The sequence below is a fragment of the Stegastes partitus genome, unplaced genomic scaffold (genome assembly GCF_000690725.1).
Source record: "Stegastes partitus isolate 25-593 unplaced genomic scaffold, Stegastes_partitus-1.0.2 Scaffold1049, whole genome shotgun sequence".
Classification (NCBI taxonomy): Eukaryota; Metazoa; Chordata; class Actinopteri; family Pomacentridae; genus Stegastes; species Stegastes partitus.
The window spans coordinates 170,858-194,929 of NW_007578780.1; the positions used below are offsets into that span (position 1 = coordinate 170,858).

General features: G+C 42.8%; 2 protein-coding genes across 2 annotated transcripts; both read right to left on the minus strand.

The window, feature by feature from the left end:
- Positions 1 to 1,583: 1,583 nt before the first annotated feature.
- Positions 1,584 to 9,055, minus strand: LOC103367437 (EGF-like module-containing mucin-like hormone receptor-like 1). Its single transcript, XM_008295458.1, has 20 exons — positions 9,028 to 9,055; positions 8,409 to 8,561; positions 7,628 to 7,759; positions 7,290 to 7,433; positions 6,801 to 6,944; positions 6,350 to 6,496; positions 6,132 to 6,275; positions 6,020 to 6,057; positions 5,623 to 5,652; positions 5,387 to 5,549; positions 5,191 to 5,304; positions 4,939 to 5,111; positions 4,653 to 4,841; positions 3,397 to 3,600; positions 3,039 to 3,280; positions 2,890 to 2,956; positions 2,378 to 2,469; positions 2,020 to 2,179; positions 1,868 to 1,922; positions 1,584 to 1,725 (listed from the first exon to the last, which is right to left on the minus strand). Exons 1-20 carry the CDS (start codon positions 9,053 to 9,055, stop codon positions 1,637 to 1,639), a joined length of 2,508 nt encoding a protein of 835 aa, XP_008293680.1. The 3' UTR covers positions 1,584 to 1,636.
- A 4,716-nt stretch (positions 9,056 to 13,771) lies between these two features.
- On the minus strand, positions 13,772 to 22,039 carry LOC103367438 (EGF-like module-containing mucin-like hormone receptor-like 1). The gene is made up of 20 exons (XM_008295459.1): positions 22,021 to 22,039; positions 21,824 to 21,904; positions 21,624 to 21,749; positions 20,098 to 20,241; positions 19,788 to 19,934; positions 19,570 to 19,716; positions 19,431 to 19,468; positions 18,287 to 18,367; positions 17,918 to 17,947; positions 17,669 to 17,831; positions 17,462 to 17,575; positions 17,094 to 17,269; positions 16,817 to 17,011; positions 16,519 to 16,722; positions 16,173 to 16,414; positions 14,918 to 14,984; positions 14,718 to 14,811; positions 14,372 to 14,529; positions 14,178 to 14,246; positions 13,772 to 13,853 (listed from the first exon to the last, which is right to left on the minus strand). The coding sequence occupies exons 1-20, from the start codon at positions 22,037 to 22,039 to the stop codon at positions 13,809 to 13,811; spliced, it is 2,340 nt and encodes a 779-aa protein (XP_008293681.1). The 3' UTR covers positions 13,772 to 13,808.
- Positions 22,040 to 24,072: the final 2,033 nt, after the last annotated feature.

Below are 24,072 nucleotides of genomic sequence, written 5' to 3' on the forward strand. Positions count from 1 at the left end.
TTACTTCCCCTTGATCTCTCCGTATATAGACATTTCTGTCCTTTGCATCAACAATCTGAAATAATTCTACCATTTTTATGCTCGCTAGAAAAATAAAGAGCAGTTGAGCGTCTGATACGATTGCAGCGTCGGTGCCATTTTAACAGTTCAAGGCAACGCCAGGCTTCACATTAAACCAAGAATTATGCAAGTTATTCCTGTCGTTGCTATCCAGAGGTCATTTGTGTCCAAAAATGCATCTGTGATTTTTTTTTTTCTTTTCCGTGATTAAATGCTGCAGCCTTGAGGATGACATGTGCATTACATGATCTAAGCAGCGCAAAGACAAAACATTTAAACCGCTCTGACGCATTATTAACCTTCCAGAATAAACAGTAATGCATAACCCGGTGTGCCATGCAGCTTTCTACTTACAGTCTGCTTTGCAACTCCATTTTATCTACTGAAAAAAAGAGAAATAAATCACCACAGCCAATCCCATGAAGATTTTAATATTCTGTTCTACATCTCTGGTGTAAGCAGTAATATACATCATTAATTCATTTTTTTTATATCATTTATGAGAAAACAGGCAAAGAGCAACACAGACACAAATCCAGATGTCAGCATTAGAAAAACCTCACCAGCATGGGAGAAGCAACCCCCGTAGTATTGATTAATGTGCATTTCCCAGAAGAAGAACCTTTAAAAGTACACAGATGTTTTATTTTCAAGGACACGGGTGATTTAAAAACGAAGGTGACTCTCTGCCAAAAAAAATCGGATCACCGTTGCCTTCCAAAGATGATCAACAGCAGTTTGTTTTTCTCCTTCTTGCATATATGACATCCATTCCTGATGTTGATATATAATAAATAATTGAGGTTAAACTAGGCCAATCCTTGCATTTCTGGGTGTTTTTTTTTTTAATTTAAAAAGTTTTTGAGCCCCGTCCGTCGGAGGTAAATGACGATGTAAATGACGGAGAATGTTTGGCTTCGCACGTCTCTCGAATTTGTCTTGTAAAGTCCGACACCGACCAAGTGTCCCAGCTCGCACGTAAATGCAATGCAAATGTGGAGAAGAAGAAACAACTGAGACTTGAGTGTTTTTACATCTTAGAGGATCTGTTGTTTTTAGACGGTGGCTGTCTGAGGGAGTGTGGGCAAAAGCTTCCACGCACAAACAAATCAGAGACGAATTTACATCATCTTCACGGCTGTCATGTACGACTGTGAGGACTGCGAATAACGTGGGCCTATATTTAGCAATATTTTATATTAATCAGATAAAGAAAATTATAAAACAAAGCAGGATTTGTGCTGCTACATGAGCTCCATCTCAAATATATTCAGTAAAATCACACGAATCGAAGCTGTTCACACAATAGAAGCTGCACTGCACGAGCAGCAAAACCTAAATAAATCTTATTATAGTTACCAAAGAAAGAATATTACTTTAGCGTTCACACTTAATAAAAATGCACTTTCAGGCCTTTGAAACAAAAAACAAAAACCTTAGAACAAAACAAAACCAAAAGCCCAAGGGGAAAAAAAGCCTCCAACGTCAACAAAAAAAAAAAACAAAAGCATAAATAATGAAGTGCTACAGATGGTTTTGTCTCTTTTCTGTCTCTCCTCTCTTTGTTTTCACCTCATCAGGATTGCTCATCAGCCTTTTGGTTCTCTGTTCTCTGTTCCGCGGGCTTGTCCAAGTCCTCAGAGACTGAAGGAGCATCCTTCTGTTGAGATAAATCATTTTACAAATCAGCCGGCCTATCAGTGCTGCTGAAACGGATGTAGAGGGTAAGATTGGATTTTAACTAGGATTTCATATTTGTAAGATTGCTCGAGATAGTGTGTTGGGGTTTTTTTCACGAAACTCACCACGGCTCCGTCGTTTCCAAGAGAGCATGTCAGCCACTTTATGTACTCCTCTCGGACCTGGTGGACAAAAACAACAACACAACAGTTCGGTTCTGCTCGCTCATCACAGCAGCAGATACGAGTTAGCAGGAACGAGATAGAGGTGAGGCGCTACCTCCTTGTTGAGCAGACAGTGGACGATGTAGAGGAAGGTGCCCTGCTGGGAGTTGAGGATGATGAAGAGAATCTGGAAGAAGAGGTTCGTCTGGTACAGTCCCAGGATCCACGTGCAGCCCAGTATGACAAACTGGGCCAGGATCTTGAACACAATTATCCTGCAAAAGTGGCAACACAGACGAGAATTTATTTATTTTTTTAGTGCTTTGAATATTTCAGATTCTAGTCCCAAATCTACCAAACAAATTAGCAGCTAACTGAGTATCTGCATAAGACTACCAGATGCATTCAAAATGACATGATGTAAGTTTCCTGAAATCCTGGGAAAACGTGGGCTAGTCCTGAAACGTTCCTACCTGGTGTCTTTGGATTGAGAGACGTCACTTTTCATGTTGGCCAAGGTGGGTCTCAGACTCCATAGAGTAGCACAGAACAAAAGGCAGTTGAGCTTAAAGGAGGAAAAAAAAGAGGCTGAGATCATACAGCAGCTAACAATCCAACACGGATTTTGACATTAACAGGAAGCAGAGTTCTTTGTAGCTTCAGCAAGTGTTTGAATAAGCTTGTAAACTGTTCAATCACACATCAAACCAAATCTTTACGAGGATATCTCATCTCAAACACTGTCTAAACAAGCATCGTGCAACTTCTTCTTCCAGGTCCATCACAGTGAAACGTGTCATTTTTAGCCTAAAATCCCACAATGCTTTGAGAGTGGAATCAAGTCAGGGAGGGTGAATTTCCTCCAAGATCAGCAGAGCATCGAGAGAGCTTCAGAACAGACATCTTGTGTGAGAGAACAAGTTAGAGAACACTCATTAGTTGCTATACTTTGTGGAAACTGGTATGCGTTCATTAACACACTCACTCCGAGGATGGCGATCACAGGGCCCGTTAAAGCCCAGTTGAAGTCGCGCCGCCTCGAGAGCCAGCACCTGAAACCGAATCGAACGCATTTTTGTCAAGGGAATATAAAACGTGCAGGAGAGTATGAAAGTTCTGCCGCGTCCTACTCACACTTGTGCCTCGGTGGCGCCGTATCCGTCCGAATACACCAGCGCGGAAACGCCCACGACCACGAACGGAACTCCGTAGCCGACCAGGTAGAGCAGCGGCCTGGGGAGACCGTCCCTCTGGATGACCTGCACCTTCGAGAGCCTTCGGACCAGCAAGTGGAGCTGCAGCGCCTCCAGCAGCATCCACACGAAACTGGCCACGACTAGGAAGTGGAGAAGGCCCGCCATGACAGTGCAGGCCAGCTGGAGGGACACACAGAGGGATGTCTCTTTTATCTTTGGTCACATTTACGGCAGGTGTGAAGGCCTGTGAAGTATTTTATTTTATTCTTTTTGCAAATCAGAAGTCAGCATCTCACCTCGTCGTCGACGTATTTGTCGTTGAACAGCAGCAGCAGGTGGGACATCCCGAGGTTGAGGCAGAGGTGAAGACGGGCCGTGTTGTTGATTTTGGGGTTCCAGCTGCACAGGAGGAAGGTGAGGACGGCCAGAGCGAAGAAGAACAGTCCGATGATCACGCACAACCGGTTCAGCCACTCTAAGAAGTCGCTTTGGGGCGGAGGCTGAAAGCGCAGAGAGATAGATGTTGATCGATGTGATCTTGGGTCGGTGGCTTTTGTTCTCGTTGAGAAGATTTGAAGGGCGCTGAGGTGACCAGTGGATGAGTTTTAGGCTTCATGGGTCATGTTCAAAGAGACCTGAAGATGGATGTAAATAGATATTTCCCAAAACCTGAGAGTGTTTGCCAAGAGGAATGAATTAAACTACTCAGGTGGTTCCACAAAGTGCTGGATTAAAGGAGGGGTTCAGTGCCAAAGTGGGCCAAACCACAAAAAATCCAAAGTTGAGTTTTATGGTTTGCTGACAAGTGTTTATGGTCGACTAGTTCGTCCAACCAGCAGCCCACTAGTAACGTCATAACGCCACTTTGAAGTTTGGCCCATGATGGTTCTGCCATAAAAATTTAGTCTCAAACTGGACCAAGCCACAGGAACCGCTGACCGTTATATCACAGCTAGTTGCACCGTGTTTGCGATTCAAGATGGCGGACAGCGCGACCTCAAACCCTGTAAAAAAAAAAACTCAACTCGTAGGTACGGTAAGGTAAAATAAAACCTAACCACCACCATGCATCTATTTCTACCCCATGGTCCTCAAAAGTAGCTCCAGTTCCTGATGATGGAAACTCTTCAATGCTGTTTAGTGAGACAAACCTGGAATCAGTAGTAAATGTGGTACGGCCCGCTTTGGCAAAATTAAATAAGTCATCACAGAGCAGCTGCTTCTATCTCTGGACAGCGTTGAAACATCTTTGGATAATGACTCCTCCAACAACCAGGATGCTTTTTTAGCGACAAAATTCTGACCCCATGTTTCTCCAAAACTAGTAAATGTGGTTTGGCCCACTTTAACCCCCTCAAAGGTTTAAATACGTTGGAAACTGGGAGATTACAGTTCTGTGTTGTATGAGTTACTGAGTGGCTGCAGGAGAAAAACAGTAATTTTATCCAAGAAGTCAGTGCAGTGTGTAACTCGTTGTTGGGATTTTCAGAATTCTCTACTGTGTTTCTGACCATAATGCATTTTTTACAACGGAGCTGGCGTTTTGAAATACCTCCCCGATCTGCATGATGAGGGCGAAGGTGGAGAGGTGAGAGCAGCTGCACACCGTTAGGTTTTCATCCGAGTACGCCACCCAGCAGCCGTCCACTGACCAACGCATACTCCCCTCCCCTTCCTCATCCTCCTTCTTGCTTTTGTCCTCCCAGTACACACAGGTGAGCACTCCTGAGTCGCGTACTTCCTGCAAAAAACAACAACAACAACAAAAGACTGGATACGTGAAAAGTCTTTTTTTCTTTTTTAGATGAACACACAGGAGCACGATGCTACAGCTGCACCTTGTGGTAGATGGTGAAGTTGACGGGCTCTGTGAGGTTGACGTGGCCCGTTTTGGGTAGTATGGCGGTGAAAACATCCGAATACATCTCCGTCCCGTTCTCTGTTTCAAAGTATCTCTCACTAAGGAGGCTCTCCAGCCCGTTCAGCGTCATAAAGGCGACTGCTGCAGGACCTGGGGGTGTGCACATCACAAAAGAAATGAACAAATCGGACTTTTTTTGCACTTCATTTCTTACACTCTGCTCTCTCACCATCGTTGGCGCTGGGTAGAGCTCCCATGTTGATATCCATGCTCATTCCTTGGGCAGCGAGGTGGGCCCTCTTGTTGGGATGACTCCCGGGACCAACGACCAGAAGGTCCAAATCTTGTACGTGGAAAAGGTTTTTTAAATTCACCGTGATTTCTAATACAGCTCGTTTAGACCACAGCGGAACCTCCTCTCTTACCCACTGTCGAAGTCTTCAGTGCTTTTGCGGTGTCATCCGTAGTTGGTGGAATCATGGCAGCGACCAGGCGCTCTGAGATGCCCAGGATGACGCTTCCAGTCTCTCCGTCTCCTTCGCTGCTCAGCTCTACCGGCATGGCGCGCGGTCCAACACCAGACACTTCCTGCGACAAACGAAGCCCGTGTCATCGGAAACAAAAATGCAAACACAAGACATGACGTATGGGTGTTCAGTACCATGGTTGCAGAAAAGCTGTTTGCCACCATCTGCAGAGAAGAACAGAGGGGATGGTGTTAGATGAAGCTGTGGCTTCTGGCTCCACACTTATAACGGCTCGGAGCAAGTTTTTCAACTACGTACCCCTTCTGATAAGAGGATGTTGGTGTTGTTCTTCAGTTGTGCGTCCAAGATGTTGAGGAAAGCTCTTTCTTTTGTCTGACCCTGCAACAAACGTGTGTTTAGTATTTCTTTGCTGCACTGCGCTGAATGCCGACTGAAGTACTTTTTATGATCTCAAGAGACTTTTTTTGTTCGTTGAACTAGCTTACAAGATCCTGAAACACCACTGTTCAACTTGAGAGGTTTGTGTGGACGTTGTGACGTATAGCATGAAAATGAATCAGTGGGTCCTACCTTGGGGGGGTCGATTTCATCCAGAATATCTCTCAGACCTGGTTATAAAATATCATGTGTTAGCACTTTACATTCTCATTAATCCTGAACTATTAAGCTTGACAATGCTCACTTCTACAATAGGTGCCTTTCTCCCACACGATTCCAGACGAGGGGTAGTATCCCTCGGTGCAGGAACAGTAGTAGCTTCCCTCTTCATTGATGCACACGGTTCCTCCGCCACATATGTCAGGAGTTTCAATGCACTCGTCTATGTCTGTGGAGGAGAGAGCATGCTGCATATCTCAATAACACAACCGTGTCAAACAAACAGCGGCCGAGAGAACGCACCTATGCACGGGTTGGTGGAGCTGGCTATGACAGCTGGGTCGTCCACCCGATAGCCAGGCAAGCACTCGCAGAGGTGAGAGCTGATTATGTTTGTGCAGATGGAGTAAGGTCCACAGGAAGTGTGCTCGTAAAGACACTCATTAAGATCTGTGAAAAAATAAAGAATGATGATTTTCCCGACACTGGAGGGAGGGAATGAGGCTTTTAAATGAAATGCAAGCTGCTACTGAACTACTGAATTGCTGTCTTTTGGGCGACATGTACCCCGGAGAGTTTTACTGAATCCTTGCACCACTTCCAGCTTTTGGCACCACACTAAAATAAGTTTCTACTGGTTGATTTTAAACAAATCTTGCTTGAATCTTTCGTTCCTTGTTCTCGTTCGAAATTGGACCAAAGCGGACAGCGATACATGCACAGAGACTGTTCTGCTCTCGGGTTTGTCAAATACCAGTGCAGATGTTGGTGTTGCTCAGCTTTTCGGATGGATCAGTCGCAGTGAAACCCTCTGTGCACGTGCAGGTATAAGATCCAAGTAGGTTGGTACAGACAGACTCAGGACCGCAGATACTTCGGTCAACACACTCGTCAATATCTGAGGAAGAAACAGGTACTCGAATTAAACCGAATACTGGCCAGTGAGCATGTTTTTGCAGATTACCGTGTGTTGTTTGAACCACTACATCACTAGATTTAGTATCATAAAGTACAGTAAAATGTGGACCTTGGCAATCAAGGTTCTTGGTAGATACACTGTGAAATCCTGTAATGCAACTGCAATAAAAACTTCCAGGTGTGTTGTAGCAGCCCTCATGTTCTCCACACGGGTATCCTTCGCATTCAGAAATATCTAAAGAGAGAAAATGACAACAGATTTTTTGCAAACTGCATAAATGTGATGTAATTGCAGCAAAGAGAGAGACACATATTTTAGTGGTACCTTTGCATTTGTTGAGCAATCCGACTGGACTGTCTGAATCTGCTGCATATCCTTCCACACAGCTACAGGTGAACGAGCCAACGGTGTTCACGCAGTCGGAATCGGGACCACAAACTGATGGGGACTCCTCGCACTCGTCGACGTCTGACAAGATGGCATACTATCAACAAACGGTGTACTTCAAGAGCGCTCTTGACTGACTTGTAGCTACATTTTCTTCACTTTTGTCCCACTGTGATGACGCTATAGATGCATGACGCTACAAATATGTACATGTTGACAATCAGACCCAACCAGGATGTCGGGGGGTGGCTGTTAAATTTTATGCCTGTACTCACCGCCACAGCCGTATGAATCTCCAGTAGGCTCGTAGTTCGAGGGAATTTCAAATCCATTAGCACAAGTACAGCCTCCTATCGAAGAACACACAGCAAGTGGCCCACAGGAGTCCTCCTTACACTCGTGATGATCTGAACAGAGGTCAAATGATTATAGCGTGGCAATAAGTGACAACAGAAAATAACCCTTTTATCACTTGTGTCCAAATAAAGCAATTTTGGTACCATATTATGATCCAGAAAATACCAGTGACGTGACTTTTTTTTCTGCTCCTGACCATTACAAACACAACAAATAATACGTGGTTCCACTATTCCTGAGAAGTCTGATGTCCTTTTGAGTTGTGTCACAATTGTATGAAACTTTCTGCGAGCGGTTCATTGAACTGAGTCTTTGGCAAACTCTTCTTTGATTGCTGGCGCTTTTTTTTTTTCACTGTCACTACTTCAACTACAAATCATTTCTTCTTCTTTTTTTTTTCCTCCAGCTGTTCAAACTTAAACGACATAATGTTTGCATCTTTTTTTTTTTTACATGAATACAATTCAGGCTGCAGGTTTTGTTCAGCACAACGCGTCATCGTTTTTCTTTTAGTCATCAACAGCCTCGTTATTTAGTCAAAATGTTCTTATGTGTGTTCCAACTCACAGGTTACGTAGCCCGTAGAACTTGCTCGATGGTTTAATGGCTTGAACACGTAGAATCCTCCAGGACACAAACGTACAGTCACGTCTATGCTTGTCCGTTTGCAAGTATATAAAGAAGGCGTATAAGCTATGCCTGTCACGGAGGGTGCAGCCTCTGATGTTGGATACGGAAATGGAATATAAATCGGATAGACGGTGCCACCAATAAACTGTCGATAACATTCTGTAATAACTCTGTCTCCTCCAATCCCCGTGAAGCGCACCCATTTGCCGACAAGGTCGTCGTCTGCGTGAGGAAAGTTTTTGAAAGTAATCGATTTAAACTGTACGTTGCGCGATGGCTGGGTTATGTTGATGTATGTCTCGCAGGGACCTGCAGGTCACAAAAATAAAACACGCTGGGGTTATTTCATCCATTGTTCAAACCTGTTTCGTGTTATCTGTAAATTTGAAGGTCATTCGTACCAGGAGTGAGCTCACAAAAGACCGGAAGGAGGAGTAAACCTAACAAAAAGGAAAATATTGGAGTGAAGCAGTTGCTGCTGCATCAACAAGACACATTTAGATTTATCTTAAAGTACCAGCCGTATCTTTAGAAAATTGTCATTAAAGGCACAAGTCATAAATCTAAAACAAACCATATTCTATCTAAATAAATGAGCCCTGGCATGAATCAAAAAAAAAAAGGTTTCCTCAGATACTTTCAGTTAAAAAGTTCTCAAGCACGAGCCCAAAAATATGCACTGACTTACTGAGCAGAAGAGGCGAGGTGCAGTCCATGGTTACATGTCAGGTCTGCCGATCGGTGCTCACTGTGAGAAGTTTATATTAAAAAGAAACGTGCAAAAGGGATTATGGTAATGCAAAAATAATGCAAATTCACTGACTTCAGGTGTTGGATAGAGGCGAAAAGGGCAAGATGTCGCCTAGACTTGGTGTCTGGCGTGCTTGTATGTGTTTTTAAACCCAGCACCTGTTTTATATTTGTACAACCTTTATTCTATTTGTGAAAATGCAAAACAAATTATAAGAAAGAGGCATTGTTGTACGTTGGAGCAAAACACACACACACACACACACACACACATCTGGGCATGATATCAACTGGCGGTTAAACATACTTTCCAAAATTTTAGATTTTTTATTTTCTGTTAATGAAAACGTGGAAAAAGGGGACATTTTACAGTTTTGTTTGTTTGTTTTTGCCTCGTCACACCTGGACTACATGATGTCAGACAATCCAGAACCTCTAAAAAATAATAATTTTAGTTTGACATCGTAGGAGACACTTTATTTTTAGATCCAGTTTAGTTTTAGGCACCAAAACTTCTTGGTTAGTTTTAAAATTCACTTCATATGGTTTCTGCTTCTCCTCCATTTTCTGGGTTACCATGGCGATGGTGACAAAGGAACAACATTTTGACCTGTAGTCAGTACCGTTAACAGATGTCTGTAGATCAGAACTGTGCTGCGTCAGCCAAACTTTTACTCAGATTAGTACGACACTTGCCTGTAATCTGAGTAGAAAAGTTCTTTATTGTCAGTGTGGAAGCAACGCTAAAAAGACATATTATGTTGTTATTGTCTCCTCCTCTGTGGCAGCAATGCACAAGTAAAAAAAAAAGAGAAAAAGAAAAATGGAATTCCATAAATGACTCACCCCTGGAGCCACGTTTCTGTGATGTTGGTTCATCCGTCACGAGAGCCTGCGTGTGTTCAAACAATGAATCACATGCAACAACTTTAACTTCCAGTGGTCGCTTAGACAATAGATTTTGGCTTCATCTGAAGTAAATATTCACTCCACAAGAAAAGATATTGGCAGCAGGTATGACAAATAAACCTGGAACAAAAAAAGAGACAACGGGAGGTTATGGACAATAAGCATCTTAAAGCTTTTATATACTGACAGGTCATTCTATCGCTTCCTCTTTTCAACTAAAAGATTCCATCTTTATTATTTAAATGTGTACATTTAAATTAAATTGCATCCAAAGTCACTAAACAATCAATGAATTAGAACAATGTCTTTCTAAAGTCGATACTAAAGCTTGAATAATTATCATTTCTAAATAGATTTTCAATCAGCTTCGTGCGGTGTCGTCTAAAAAAATACGAAATAGTCACACACCACATATGTGAAAACACAGAACTACTTACCGAGGGGACGTGACGAACCTCTGTGTAGAATCTGGTGATTAGTTCATGCAAAAATCAAACATAAGAGACGTATGCAGAGGCGGGGAACCGTCCATTACAGATGTGTGGCTGTAATGAAGCAGCGCTGCTCATGTGTTGTCTGGTCCACTGGTGCCGTGTGCAGACGGATCCCCCTCGTGTCTGTTCAAACTAACCTCTGACTGAGTTGTTGTTCCTCCTTGTTTACAACGCTGATCATCTTACTTTATGTGCAGCCACTTATTTAGTACGAAAGGTTTCTGCACCAGTTTGAGATATTTCTTTGCTTTTTAAGTTTACAGCAGTGTTTGATTAAACCAGGATTAGAAGCCATGATCCAAAGGAACAGCAGTCACCGTCCACTAAAGCACTTCTTGCACCATTTAAAACTTAAAAACGTTGGTAAATAGTTAGACAAGGATACAAAATAGCATTTATTGACAGCTTTCGTTGTCTTTTTTTTCTTCTTGATATTAAAATCTTTTAGCATTTAAAGGGAGTAAAAAAGTTCTTTGTTCACTTTGTTAAATGTGTGTAAATCTGGACAATCCCACAGAAGTGCAGGTGTTGATATGTGAAGAGCTCATTTGCATAAACAGATAATTCCATTTCTGTAGATTTTCAGAAAACAGATTTTTGTTGTTGTTTGCTTGAGATAATATGAATCAAACTGAAGCTGAGTGGGTTTGACTCAGTGGAAATGACAACAACAGAGATAACTGAAGTTTGATTGATGTTGGAGGGCTGCAAGGTGGAGCGGTGGTTAGCACCGTCGCCTCGCAGCAAGAAGGTCGCCAGTTCGCGTCTCGTCTCGTTCGTGGCGTTTGCATGTTCTGACCGTGCAGAGTGGGTTCTCACCGGGTTCTCCGGCTTCCTCCCACAGTCCAGAAACATAAATTGTCCGTAGGTGTGAATGTGAGTGTGCTTGGTTGTCTGTCTCTAAGTGTAGCCCTGTGATAAGACTGGTTACCTGTCCAGGTGAACCTGCCTTCACCCTGAGTCAGCTGGGATAGACTCCTGCGACCCGAGTGAGGATTAAGCGGTGTATAGGTAATGGATGGATGATTGATATTGTCTCAGGCAGACGATGGAAAGTGGGTTTTCTGAAGGCTTGTGAAGATGGAGTTATCTGTTTTTGCAAATGAACTCTTCATGAGTCACGAGACGTCTCTACTCCTGTTTGTCAGTTCAGGTTGTTTGTCAAAGTTTCATATTCCTACCAGTGATTCCAGCGTTTAACGCGTGTCGCTGTCTGTGGCGGGATTGTTTTTCTGGCTGAATTAATTTAAGTAATGCTTATCCTGGCAGCATCTCTGCTGCATTGAGGCTTTGCTCTACTTAAGGCAGAGACATTAAGTGTGTCAAAGTGCATGCCGGCACATGTACAATGACATTTATCGTTCCACCACCAAAACAAATGAAAAAAAAAACTTTTGAAACGATTTAAAAGAAATCACTTAGTTAACAAGATAAACTGAAAGTTGTGGAGTTTGCTTCTCCTGACAGCGAACGCGTAGTCTGATTTATTTTTAGACCGCTAGGAGAGTTTTCTTGTAAGACGGGAGGTTGCAAATCTACATCTGATGCCGTGTAACAACAGATATGTAGAAAAGGGTGCAGACTATTCGCAGTAAAGCGATCTATAGTCGCATAATTGCAGCAGCAGGAGTCTTTTCAAAAGGTGTGCAGGAGCCTACACTCTAACACAAGGCTGGCTCATGGTAAACAGCAATTTGCAAATGCTTAGCATGAATTTAAAACTATTTGCAAGTTCTGTAAGCTTTAGTTAAATTACATTTCGAAAGGCCGCAGCGTAAACGCAGCAACTAGGTCGAGCCTCAAAGCGCCTTTTTGTTACAGACCTGAGACCTGACAGCTCATCTACCAGCTTATTATATAGAATACAGCTCCGTCTTTATGCAGCTTTCCTACGTTGTTATGTTCATTCATAATGTTCATGTACATTCTCCATCTTTTCAACCTAAACCGTAATCTAACTTGTCCTCTTCAACCTGAAGATGAGCAGCCGGCACTTTCATTCAAGGTGTTGAAATAATAATAATAATAATAATAATAATAATAATAATAATGCAAGTTTTTAGGTTCGCTCATCAAAGAATCGCTGCTCCTCTGTTGATGGATTTGTTTTTTCCTTGAGTTATTTATTTAGTATTGTAAATTATTATTTCCTCTCAGAGTTGCTTGTTTTGGCAAATTGAGGTTACCTGCAGTTTAATTCAAGCTTTTTGATCTGACAGGATGAAGCTCAAGGCTGAGCGCTGTAATGATCAACACAAAAAACTCTCACCGCACCAACAGCTACAGAGGAAGTGCACAAAAAGCAGCTTTGTCTGTGACCGTCAAACAGCCTGAATGTGTCTTTGGGGTGTCAAAACCATTTTTCAGTAAACAACTCTGAAGCAAGCGCAAGTTTATTGTGGATTTAAAACAACAAAAAGGTGCACAAAATATACAAACGCGTTGACAAAAATACTGCTTATATGTCATGCAAGAAGCTTTATAGTACAGAGCGAGTGCAAGTAACTTTCTTCCACACCGACGGCAGCAAACACATGCTAATCTAAAAAAATAACAGACGAGATGTAGGCGGAAAGTTGGAAAAAATACGACAAAAGTTGCTGTTTTACTCGCTGCTGTGATTTAATAATCCTAAAGCTATGTACATATGAGTATAAATTTGCAGTTTAAGTTCTGAAATGATGCCCAAATAACCAACCACAGAGACTTATTTAAAGGAAAATGACAGCAATATTGATGGTAATGCCATTTTTTTCAAGCGCACATCATCAAAACCAGAAAATGCCGAAGCAACAACTATAACAGGGGTGTCAATCTCAAAAACACAGCGGGCCAAAATTTAAAACCTGAACAAAGTCGCGGGCCAACATTGAACAAATGAACCTTTTAATATGGACCGAAACAAATTTTGCTTTAACATTGCATATGGAACAAGCAACACTTATTACCATACATTATATATAACTTAATAGTGGAGACATGCAAAATCTAATGATAAATAAAAAAACACATCAATGGCACAGTGACAGTGTGAAGTCGCTCTGCCTACTGTCACAGAGGAGAGGGAGTTTCTGGGTCCTGTCCTGATTGACGCGCCAAAACAACAACAGGGCATTATGGGATTTGTAGTATTAGCGGTGAATGCGCTGTACAGTATAATACCGGGGGCAGCTCTAGTAGTCATTTGGTATTGTCTCGCGGGCCAAATATAATTACAAAGCTGGCCAAATTTGGCCCGCTGGCCAGAGTTTGACACCCCTGAACTATAAGATAACGTGTAACTGCTCCACTCAGCTCAGCGCCTTTAGCTTGTCTGTTAGTCGGCCTTGTCCATGTCCTCAGAGACAGACGGCACGTCTTTCTGTTAAGATACACAGTATTTTACACCGTTAGAATAGTGGGAACGACATTTAAAAGAAACTATAGACACAGCACAGGTAGGAGCGTGCAGGATGCACTTTGATTTACTGTGTTGTTGTGCATTATCAGTATGATTGGGGGATTTCCTTTTTTAAATTGTGCTGCCCAACTTCATCATTCTGTCTGTTCAGTATGCTGCTTTAGTAGTTTTGCTATTAAGAAAAATCCGACTTCAAATGAATTAAGGGACACACTAGAAATATTTTAAATGTTTCCTAGTTTTTAAAGGAGTCTCATACGTCTCTGTTTTCTCAGTCACACTCACCACTGATCCTCCTCCTTCTCTGGGCTTGTTGAAGGAACAGGTCAGCCATTTGATGTACTCATCTCGCACCTAGAAAATGGAGTAAAAGACAACTTGTTTTAGTTTGCGTTGCACACACGCCGACACTGTACAGAATTTATATTCATATGTAATAAACCGCAGTTATTTAACCCCCCGTCTATTTGTGTAAATACCTCCTTGTTGAGCAGACAGTGGACGATGAAGAGAAAGGTTCCTTGCTGAGAGTTGAGAATTATGAACAGAACCTGGAAGAAGAGGTTCGTCTGGTACAGGCCCAGAATCCAGGTACATCCCAGTATAACAAACTGGGCCAGGATCTTGAACACAATCACTCTGCAAACAGAAAGGATTTACCAGAATTAATCGATCATACGTCAGTGTTTTCTAATGTCACTGATGATTACGTAACTTTTTTTAAAGTGTTTTTTCGGTCTCCCCTGCCGAGAGACAATCTTTGCATGCAAACAAATCAATTTCATCCATCCTGCTTAGTCATTCATCAGATGAAGTGGACACCACACCTCGTGTCTTTGGACTGAGAGACGTCGCTCTTCATGTTGGCCAGAGTTGGTCTCAGACTCCACAGAGTAGCGCCGAACAGGCCGCAGTTAAGCTGGTAGAAGAAACACATTCAGATTGAGTTTGGAGGTGACGGATGGTCCCTTTATGAAAACATAATTTTATTCTATCTAAGGATTTAAACGTAGTTACAGACTCACTCCGAGGACGGTTATCACTGGTCCTGTTAGAGCCCAGTTGAAGTGTCTTGTTTCGGACAGCCAGCACCTGCAATTCAAAGACGTATGTATTATCCAGTCTTACACAATAAGTAATTCAGCTGAGTAGACAAACATTAAAGGTGCTATATATAAGTATTTAACTGCCCTTCCTGACCCGGTCACTGCTGATATTGTCCCTCAGCTGCCTCTCCAGTGAGTCTCGTGTTGCAGACGATTTCAGCTCCACCATCTTGAGCTGCAGGTGGCGACTTTGGTCTCATCACAGATGGGCTTTTGTTGTTTCTCAGCAGCCTGTCTTTTGCAGTTTCTGTTTGGCCGGGCCTTCCAATTGCAATCGATCTCCCGGAGCTTAGCACAAGGAGTAATATCGGCGGCAAGAGGTCACGATGGCGGAGTTTGGAGTCCATTGCAGGACGAGAGACTCGCTGAAGAGGCAGCTGAATGACATCAGGCACAACAGCAACCTGGACAGCCTGCAGGTAGGAAACACTAGAGGGGGCAAGCTGGTCAACATACAACAGTCAGATCAGCACCGTCAATGTAGAAGACGTAGCGAATCAGAGGACCCTGGTAGCTGAATGGTAGCAGCATCATGAAGGCCTATGTATGGTTTCCTGTGCGACGGTTGATGCCGATGAAAACAGACGCACATGGTTTTATTTATGCTACGATCGGCATGAATCAAGCAAACGGTCACTTTGCCCTTCATATCAAACACCATAGAAGGCTCCTGTGGGTGTTTCTCAAAGGCTTTGACTTTCCACTTTGGTCTGTAGCATCATGTCAGTGTGATTGTGCTAAGAAGGAAAAGGCTGACATAGCACAGAATGTAGAATTTCCCACTGGGCTTTGTAAGATGGAAAGTATGTCGCTGCAAATGAAAGCACCTTTAGAGGCCGGAAGTGACGAGTTAGTGCAGTTAGAACTCTTGGAATGATGAATAAAGAGGTGTGGATGATGGAGAAGCTTCTCTGTCCTCAAAACAAGCATTTGCTTTAAGCACCATATGTTTTGGCACTAGCGCAGTATCCGTGCAATCACAATGTTGGGGTGCATGTGGACATGTGAGGAAGAGTTCACGTGGACCTTCGTAAGCTTAGGTAAAGTACTTTATGGACACATCTGGTTCGATACCTCTCACTGTCACCCCCAATGAAAGGCACAAAACACCAAATACGTCTATAAAACAAAACAGCAGAATGAATCCAACTGTATTCCTGTTTGTTCTACTCACACCTGTGCTGCAGTGGCGCCGTATCCATCAGAGTACACCAGCGCAGAAACGCCCACAATCACAAAAGGAACTCCGTAGCCGATCAGGTAGAGCAGCGGCCTGGGGAGACCGTCCCTCTGGATGACCTGCACCTTCGAGAGCCTTCGGACCAGCAAGTGGAGCTGCAGCGCCTCCAGCAGCATCCACACGAAACTGGCCACGATTAGGAAGTGGAGAAGGCCCGCCATGACAGTGCAGGCCAGCTGGAGAGACACAGAAAGAGAACCTTGAAACCGACCGGATCCTTCTCCGAACACCTTCAGCAGCAAGTGCTCAGCTTCATTAGTGCATCTCAGTCCGACTGTACCTCGTCTTCAAGATATCTGTCGTTCCACAGCAGCAGCAGATGAGAAAAGGCGAGGTTGAGACACAGGTGAAGACGGGCCGTGTTGTTGATTTTGGGGTTCCAGCTGCACAGGAGGAAGGTGAAGATGGCCAGAGCAAAGAAGAACAGTCCGATGATCACGCACATCCGGTTCAGCCACTCTAAGAAGTCGCTGTCAGGCGGAGGCTGAGAAAACACAAACACACCAGGAAAAGGTTAGCGTCGTCAACGTAGCATTTACTGTTGGAACCAGTCATAGTGAATGTGTATGCCGTGATACCTCTGCGATCTGCAGAATGAGGGCAAACGTGGAGAGATGAGAGCAGCTGCACACCGTGTAGTTTTCATTAGTGAATGCAACCCCGCAGCCCTCAACCGACCAGCGCCTGATCTTTTTGGCTGCCGCACCCAGACTTTTGTCCTCCCAGTACACACAGGTCACCATACTAGCCTCAGGTACCGTCAGCATGTTCATCTAAACCAGAGAAACAAAGGATTTCAGATTTGTTGAAAAAAAGAGGCCGAGTTAGCTCAAAAGCGGAGAAATTTGGCAGCACCTTCTTGTGTTGGATGGTGAAGTTGACCGGCTCGGTGAGGTTGGTGTTGTTCATGGAGGGTAAGATGGCGGTGATGACGTCGGAGTACATCTCCGTCCTGTTCACTGTCTGGAAGTACGTGTGACTGAGAAGACTCTCCATGCCATCTAATGTGAGGAAGGCAGCTGCTGCAGAACCTGGGGATGCCCACAAGGTGGAGGTGACCAACAACACTTTAAAGAACCGGGCCGGAGGTTTTCAACGCTGCAGCCCATTTCAGTTTCAACATCAATTTTAAATGCATGTTTCCTATAAAAAGGTATGTTTTGGCCTGCTGCTCTCTGCCACTATGGCTTTTCTTTAACCTGTATTCTTTGGCTTTTTCTCACCGTTGTTGTTTTTGGCCAGGCCGTCCAGGTTGATCTCCATCATGTTTCCTTTGGCTGAGAGCGAAGACCTCTCTCCAATGTTGTTTCCAGGCCCGACAGTTTCAAGGCTTAAATCTTAACACACAAATTAGAGGTTCAGCAGCCTGATTTTACATTCAACACACTACACACAGAGTGAATATCTGCTGTAAGCTAAGACTAACACACCCAGAGTTGAACTTCTTATGGTTGTCTTGTTGAGGTTCTGACCCGGCTGCACCATGGCAGCGACTAAACGGTCAGAGAGACCCAGGATGAGGCTACCGGTCTCCCCGTCTCCTTCGCTGCTCACCCCCACCGACCTGGCGAGCGGTCCGACACCTGACACTTCCTTCAACAGGTGCAAATATTTGGGATAAATGAGCCGATGATGGAAACAGAAAGTGGGATAAATGTCTCGCGTGGAACAACACGTACCATCGACGCCGATAAGCTGTTTGCCACCGTCTGTACAGGAAGCAGGGCGAGACGGGAGACAGAATTATGTAAAAACAGCTTAATCCTAATGTGAAGCTCCGCACACTTTAAGAAACTACTGTATCTAAACAAAATGACAAGACTGTGTGACAAGACTGGCTACGAATCTTATTTAAAACAGAAAAACTTGGAAGTGGCTTCTCTGCTCTTATAACCATCTCTGTAGACTTTTAATTTTAGCACAAGAGCATCCAACAATCTCACTTCATCACATCATCAGTGCAGATTTCTATTTCTGCTTCCCCGTCCTGGAATGAAATGTATTGTTTTTTACACGGATGAGGTCATCACGTTGTGTGTTCTACCGACCGGGCCTGGCACCATGATGCCTTCGTTGTCGATCAGTTGTTGCTCCATGTGGCCAAGAAAAGCTCTTTGTTTTGTCTCGCCCTGCAGCAGAAACAAAACCAAACCTTGAATCACAGTCGCTGGAGTGTGTTTCAATTTCAACCCCAATTTCATATTAAAGGGACAGTTTGACATTTTGTTAAATATGCTGTATTTGATAGGAGTTGAATCAGACAATCAATTCTCACAGCAGCAAATATGTAGCTGAAGCCAGAAGCTGGTTTGTTCAGATTAGCATAAAGATGAGAAACAAGACAGCGGGTCGCCTGGCTCTGTGCAGACGGTATCACAATAAGCCTCCCAGCGCCTCCAAAATTCATTGTTTATCACATTGCAACAACTGGTACATTTATTCCACATGGACACGGCATATTGATTTGCACAGAGATAATGCTTCTGTGAAACAAATTTGTAATGGACCGTAATTGTAACAGTAAGTACTCTGCCACTGTAGCTACATGGTGTTTTCTCATCGTCCACGTATGGACGATACCAACGTTTTCTTTTCTTTAAATTTCAGTTAAAAGCAACTCTTCAACATTTAATAGCTTCGACTCCAATGTGGGCCCAATCCTAATCTCCTTACTCATGGATTTTGAGTCGTAGGGGGTTAAATGCAAACTTTCTTGGGTGGTTTTCCTATAGTTGTCCATGGATGGCATAATGAAGAAATCAGAAAGTTAATCTGTTAATAGCAGCACCTTGTTGTGGGTATTTATTGCAAGTTTGTGGACTTGTTTGTCTTTTTACTCAAACTGTGAATGAAGCATGGGTCCAAATTCAGCTTTTTCTTTTTTTGTTTCCGAGCAGCGTTTCATGATAGTGTGTCCCATTCCTGCTTCTTCAACCATTTCGAGGCCTCATGAACTCAAACACTGCAGCTGTGACGTCAGTTCAGTCTGTGAGGGTTTTGTGCTTTAGGGCCTCGTGGTGAAAACTGGGACTGAGCTGAGATCTGCTCAGTTACAGCCTCCGTTGTTAAAAGTACACAAAAAAACTGCGACAAAAACCCACCAGTAACTGGCATCTTGACGGTGTAATTGCAGAGTGTAAATCAAGCCGTTTAGTGTTTGTAAATGTTGGATTACTGATGGTGTCACCATACCTCTTTGGGTTCTATCTCTTCTAGAATGTCCTGAAGATCTGTCAAATTAGAGAAAAAAGAAATACTGTTTAAAAAAAAAGCCACTGAGTACATCAGAGTATGGCAGTATGCCTGGTAACTAATTACATTCTAAGCTCACTTTCACAAAACGAGGTTCCCAAAATCCACAAAATCCCCGTCGAAGGGAAGAATCCCTCAGGACAGGAGCAGTAAAACGTGCCCGGTACATTAGTGCATATGGTTTGTCTGCCACATATACCAGGTGTCTCAAAGCACTCATCTATATCTGTAGAGAGAGAGAGAAAACAGTTAGGCAAAATATTTTACAGTAAACTCATATTAACCATGTGCACACACCTGTGCATGGGTTAGCGTAGCTGGCTATCACGCTCGGGTTGTTCAGCCGGTAACCGCTGAGGCAGGTGCAGACGTAAGATCCAATTGTGTTGGTGCAGTTGGCGTTAGGACCACAGATGGCGTCATGTTTGACGCATTCATCAATATCTACCAAAGACACAAGTATGAAGCCATACACCAGACATCTTTGTGCAAAACAGTTTGCTTGTAAATTGCAGTTTTCCATTTGCTAATATGATGCTTAAAAAACAAACAAAAAAAACATTCCTGCACTCCACAGTCATTCATGAGAACATCTCAGTGCAAATACCAATACAGATGTTGGTCTCGCTTGGGTCCAGGCTTGGATCAGTTGGTTCGTATCCCACCGTGCAGGCGCACTCATAAGATCCAGGCGTGTTGGTGCAGATCGAATCAGGGCCACACACGGTGGAGTTGAAACACTCGTCGATATCTGAGGAAGGAGCAGTTAGCATGGTTAGCCTGACGTTTTAATACACAAAAACACACAGGCAAAAGTGTTAAGCAAGATTTCACTGTAAAATAAACTGAGGAAGAGTTTAAAAGTTTAAATCTACCTAAAAATCAACATCAACCATGTTTTTCTATGAGAATAAGTCGGTGAAAATCTGGTATTTTTAGTCTATTTGCAAAAGCCGGCAGTTGCATTTAGGACATTTTCAGAAATAACATACACACATTTTAGTTTTGTTGTTGTTTAGTGCTACATAATAGTTATGAGTTTCTTTAAATGGAAGTATACTATTATATTGACATGATTTAACTAAATATAAGTAGGTAACATGTTGGAAATTGCAAAAAAAAACTGCCTATTAATTGGCAAATTACACTTCTCTTAGGGTATACAATTGAAATTCACAACCCTACAAAAACCCAGAGCATGTTTTTTTTTCCCACTGGGAGCGTCCGTCGGCGTCACACGTTTCAAACAGTCCAAATCACAACACTGCTGCCGTTGATTCTGTGGCCTTCATTTGCCTGATTTATTCTCACTTTAAACAAAAATAAGCACAAGTCTCGCATGAGGTCCGACACTGTACCGATACACCTTCCTACATGTTTTCCTGCACGTTCTCTGAGGAAAAAACTCAATAATTTGCAATCAACACACGACTTGTGGCTTCAACGATGAACGTGTCGATGTTTTAACCTTCCCATCATTGTCTCTTCTCTTTAGATCCGTCTTGCATCATAACATGAAAAGTTTATTGTTAAACATGACGTTTTCCCATTATTACGTCATCAAATCATGTAAATGAAGCATATTTTTCAATTCATTCATTCTTTGAACACCGTTTCTTCATCAAAACACAAGTTTCACATGATAACAATATAAATCTCGGCATTATAACTCGACAACAATCTAAACAGTGCATTCTTTTTTTAAATATATTTTTTGGGGCTTTTTGCCTTTATGTAGAGCAGTGGAGAGAGACAGGAAAGGGGGGAGAAGAGTGAGGGAGAGACCTGCAGGAAAGGGTCGTGAGCGGGATTCGAACTCACAACCACTGCATCGGGGACTGTAGACCCTGTTCATGGGTCGCCCGCTCAACCAGGTGAGCTATACGGGCGCCCAACAGTGCATTCTTTTAACTGGAAAAACTTATTGTTGGCATGTGAGAAGAAGAATGAGAATTTAAGCTGAGATTAAACTTTAATTTAGTCTCCCCAGCTGCACCAAAGCTGTGATATAAGAATTTAGAATTGCTCGTCTGACTCATGAGCTAAAAATTTGCTTCCGCATTTGTGACTGATGTGATCCACAGTAACGTTAATGCAGATTTGAATGTTGTAAATATGAATGTGTAAACAGACCTTGGCAAACCGGAACTGCGTCGGCGACATTGAGGAAGCCGTCATTGCATTGACAACTGAAACTTCCTACTGAGTTGGTGCAAGTTCCATAGTCGCCGCAGATGTTGTCAAGACACTCGTCAATATCTGAGGGGACATCATATCAGCATGAGTAAGATTATTCCATAACTAACAGTGAGGCAGACATTTTATTTTTTTACCTCCACATGGGTTGGTGTCTCTGGGGGGTTGTTCGGGATCTCCGGCCTCGAATCCATCGAGACAGGTACAGACAAAGTCTCCTGCGGTGTTTTCGCATGTAGCATAAGAACCGCAAATCGTCGGCGTCTTCGTACACTCATCTATGTCTTTGAATAGATGTTACAGACGGTAAATTTAAGGTGGGACACACAATGACTCTCAGTCATCCAGGTCATGGTTATTCTCGTAGTTTAATCGTAGCAACTGGACTTCCTTGAAGACGTTCCACCTTCATCCAAGAGGCTTCATCAGCTCTGACTGACTAGTTGGGAGTTCCAGATACTGATATCCTTATGGAGCCTTTAACACTTGAGTGGATGAGAGGTGAAACGTCTTCAAGAAACTCAAGCAGTTGCTACGATTAAACTACGAGAATGTTCACAAAATGCACGCCGTCAGTGTGAAGCGTCTCAACGTAACTCCAAGTTGAGATCAAATGAATTGTATTTACCAATGCAGCCGTATGAATCTGGCGTAGGTAGTTCTTGTGGGAGCATTTCATATCCAGAAACACAACTACAACCTCCTGAGTCGACACACTCAGCATTCGGCCCACAGGAGTCGGATTTACACTCATAGTGATCTAAACAGAGTTAATAACAAACAAACAAACAAAGATTATTCAGTGTGGAAGATGTAAAAGTCTGTCCTGTTAACTGCACATCATGGAATAGGCTTTATCCACACTGAAGTATAAAGCAAATGATGACAATGAGTGGCTTACACGTTGCATGAACCAAATAGGAATGTGGCTGTCTTGTTGGTTTGTATATGTAGAATCCTCCAGGACAGAGCACCACTTGCATTGGAATAGAATATTGGCTGCAGGAAGCAACATCACCGTATGCCGTTCCCTCTTCTACAGTTTCAGATTCATTCGTTGGATATGTAAATGCAAAATGAGTGGTGTAATGGCCGCCAGCCCGATTGCCTGTCAAGCATGCCGTAATAATTCTGTCTCCACCGATCCCTGTGAATCGCCACCACTTCCCAACAAGATGCTCGTCACCCTTTGGGAAACCGGTGAAAGAAGTTGACGTGTAGAGTTTGTTGCGCCACGGCTCAGTTATGTTGCTGTACTTGTCACAGGTACCTGCGTTAAAGGGCAACACTGAGTGAATGTCAGAAATAAAGGGTCAATTATTGGTATTTCACCAACAGACAGATGTTAATCAGCATCCATACCAGGGGGGTAAACGCCATGGGTGCAGGTGAAGAGTGAACCTAAACACAACAAAAATAAGTTATGATGTCCGAGAAGAGCCACCAGAGGTTAAGACAGCATACTGATCAAGATATCGATTATAATTGAATTTCCCTTCTGGGATAAACAAAGTATTTTTCATTTCATTTCATAATGAATTCACAAAGCAGCTCAGTTTTAATGCCTTCTAAGAAAGTATTCTCACATAAGCAGGAAATGATTAAACAGAAAAAGATGGTAGAATTAAAATGGAAGTGCTTAAATTTAACGGTGTGTACACACGTTTAATGCCAATAGCAATGTTCCGTGGTATATGTAAATCCCACTGATGTCCTTGTATGCACATCAATAAAAATATGAAACAGAAAATGGAAGTGCAGATCTGTTCTACATGCATGTATTCTATCAACACTTTACAATACTTCCCTCTACTTCACATGTGGTTAAAAAATTAAAAAGTGCATGCGTCCTAGTTGTCGGATGTTAAATTAGCATTTTAGGGCATTATGTGGCTTCAGCGGAGATAAAACAGACAAGCGTCAGTAATCTCTTCATTTAGTAAATTGATTCATTTTTATCCATTATTTAAAAAGACAAATGAACTCACCCAAGAGAAGCGAAAAAGCAAAGCAACTCATGTTCAGTCAGGTTCTACTCCACAAATCACCTGTCATCACTCCTTAAAGACGTGTATTTGTACAGCGTCCAACAGCTGTTTTTGTAAGGTTTGGCATCAATGCAAAAAACAATGCAAATATATGGTCCTGTGATGGTAAAGCTTTAAGATGAGCTCGCATCAGGACATGCAGAGGGAGATGTTTGAGGACGACTGGCATGATATTTGTGCAGAGAGACAAACTACTGAGCTTTACAAATAAAACTAAAAAACTGAGAAAACAATTAGCAGTTGTTTAGAATATTAATTATTTAATCAGGATTAAATCTTTATTCACGTCTCCTACAATATTTAGCTCTTGTGCGTTCATTCCCTTTGACTGAAAACAT

What these genes read in the sequence shown, in the direction of transcription:
- LOC103367437 (XM_008295458.1), bottom strand. Translation starts at nt 9,055, where the DNA reads ATGGACTGCACCTCGCCTCTTCTGCTCA. An exon ending in AGATTCATACGGCTGTGGCG is followed by an intron (nt 7,434 to 7,627) that starts GTGAGTACAGGC and finishes CCATCTTGTCAG; the next exon opens with ACGTCGACGAGTGCGAGGAG. An exon ending in ATTGCTCAACAAATGCAAAG is followed by an intron (nt 6,945 to 7,289) that starts GTACCACTAAAA and finishes TTTCTTCCTCAG; the next exon opens with ATATTGACGAGTGTGTTGAC.
- LOC103367438 (XM_008295459.1), bottom strand. An exon ending in ACAGATATCTTGAAGACGAG is followed by an intron (nt 16,415 to 16,518) that starts GTACAGTCGGAC and finishes GTGTCTCTCCAG; the next exon opens with CTGGCCTGCACTGTCATGGC. An exon ending in ACTGTCTGCTCAACAAGGAG is followed by an intron (nt 14,247 to 14,371) that starts GTATTTACACAA and finishes TCCATTTTCTAG; the next exon opens with GTGCGAGATGAGTACATCAA.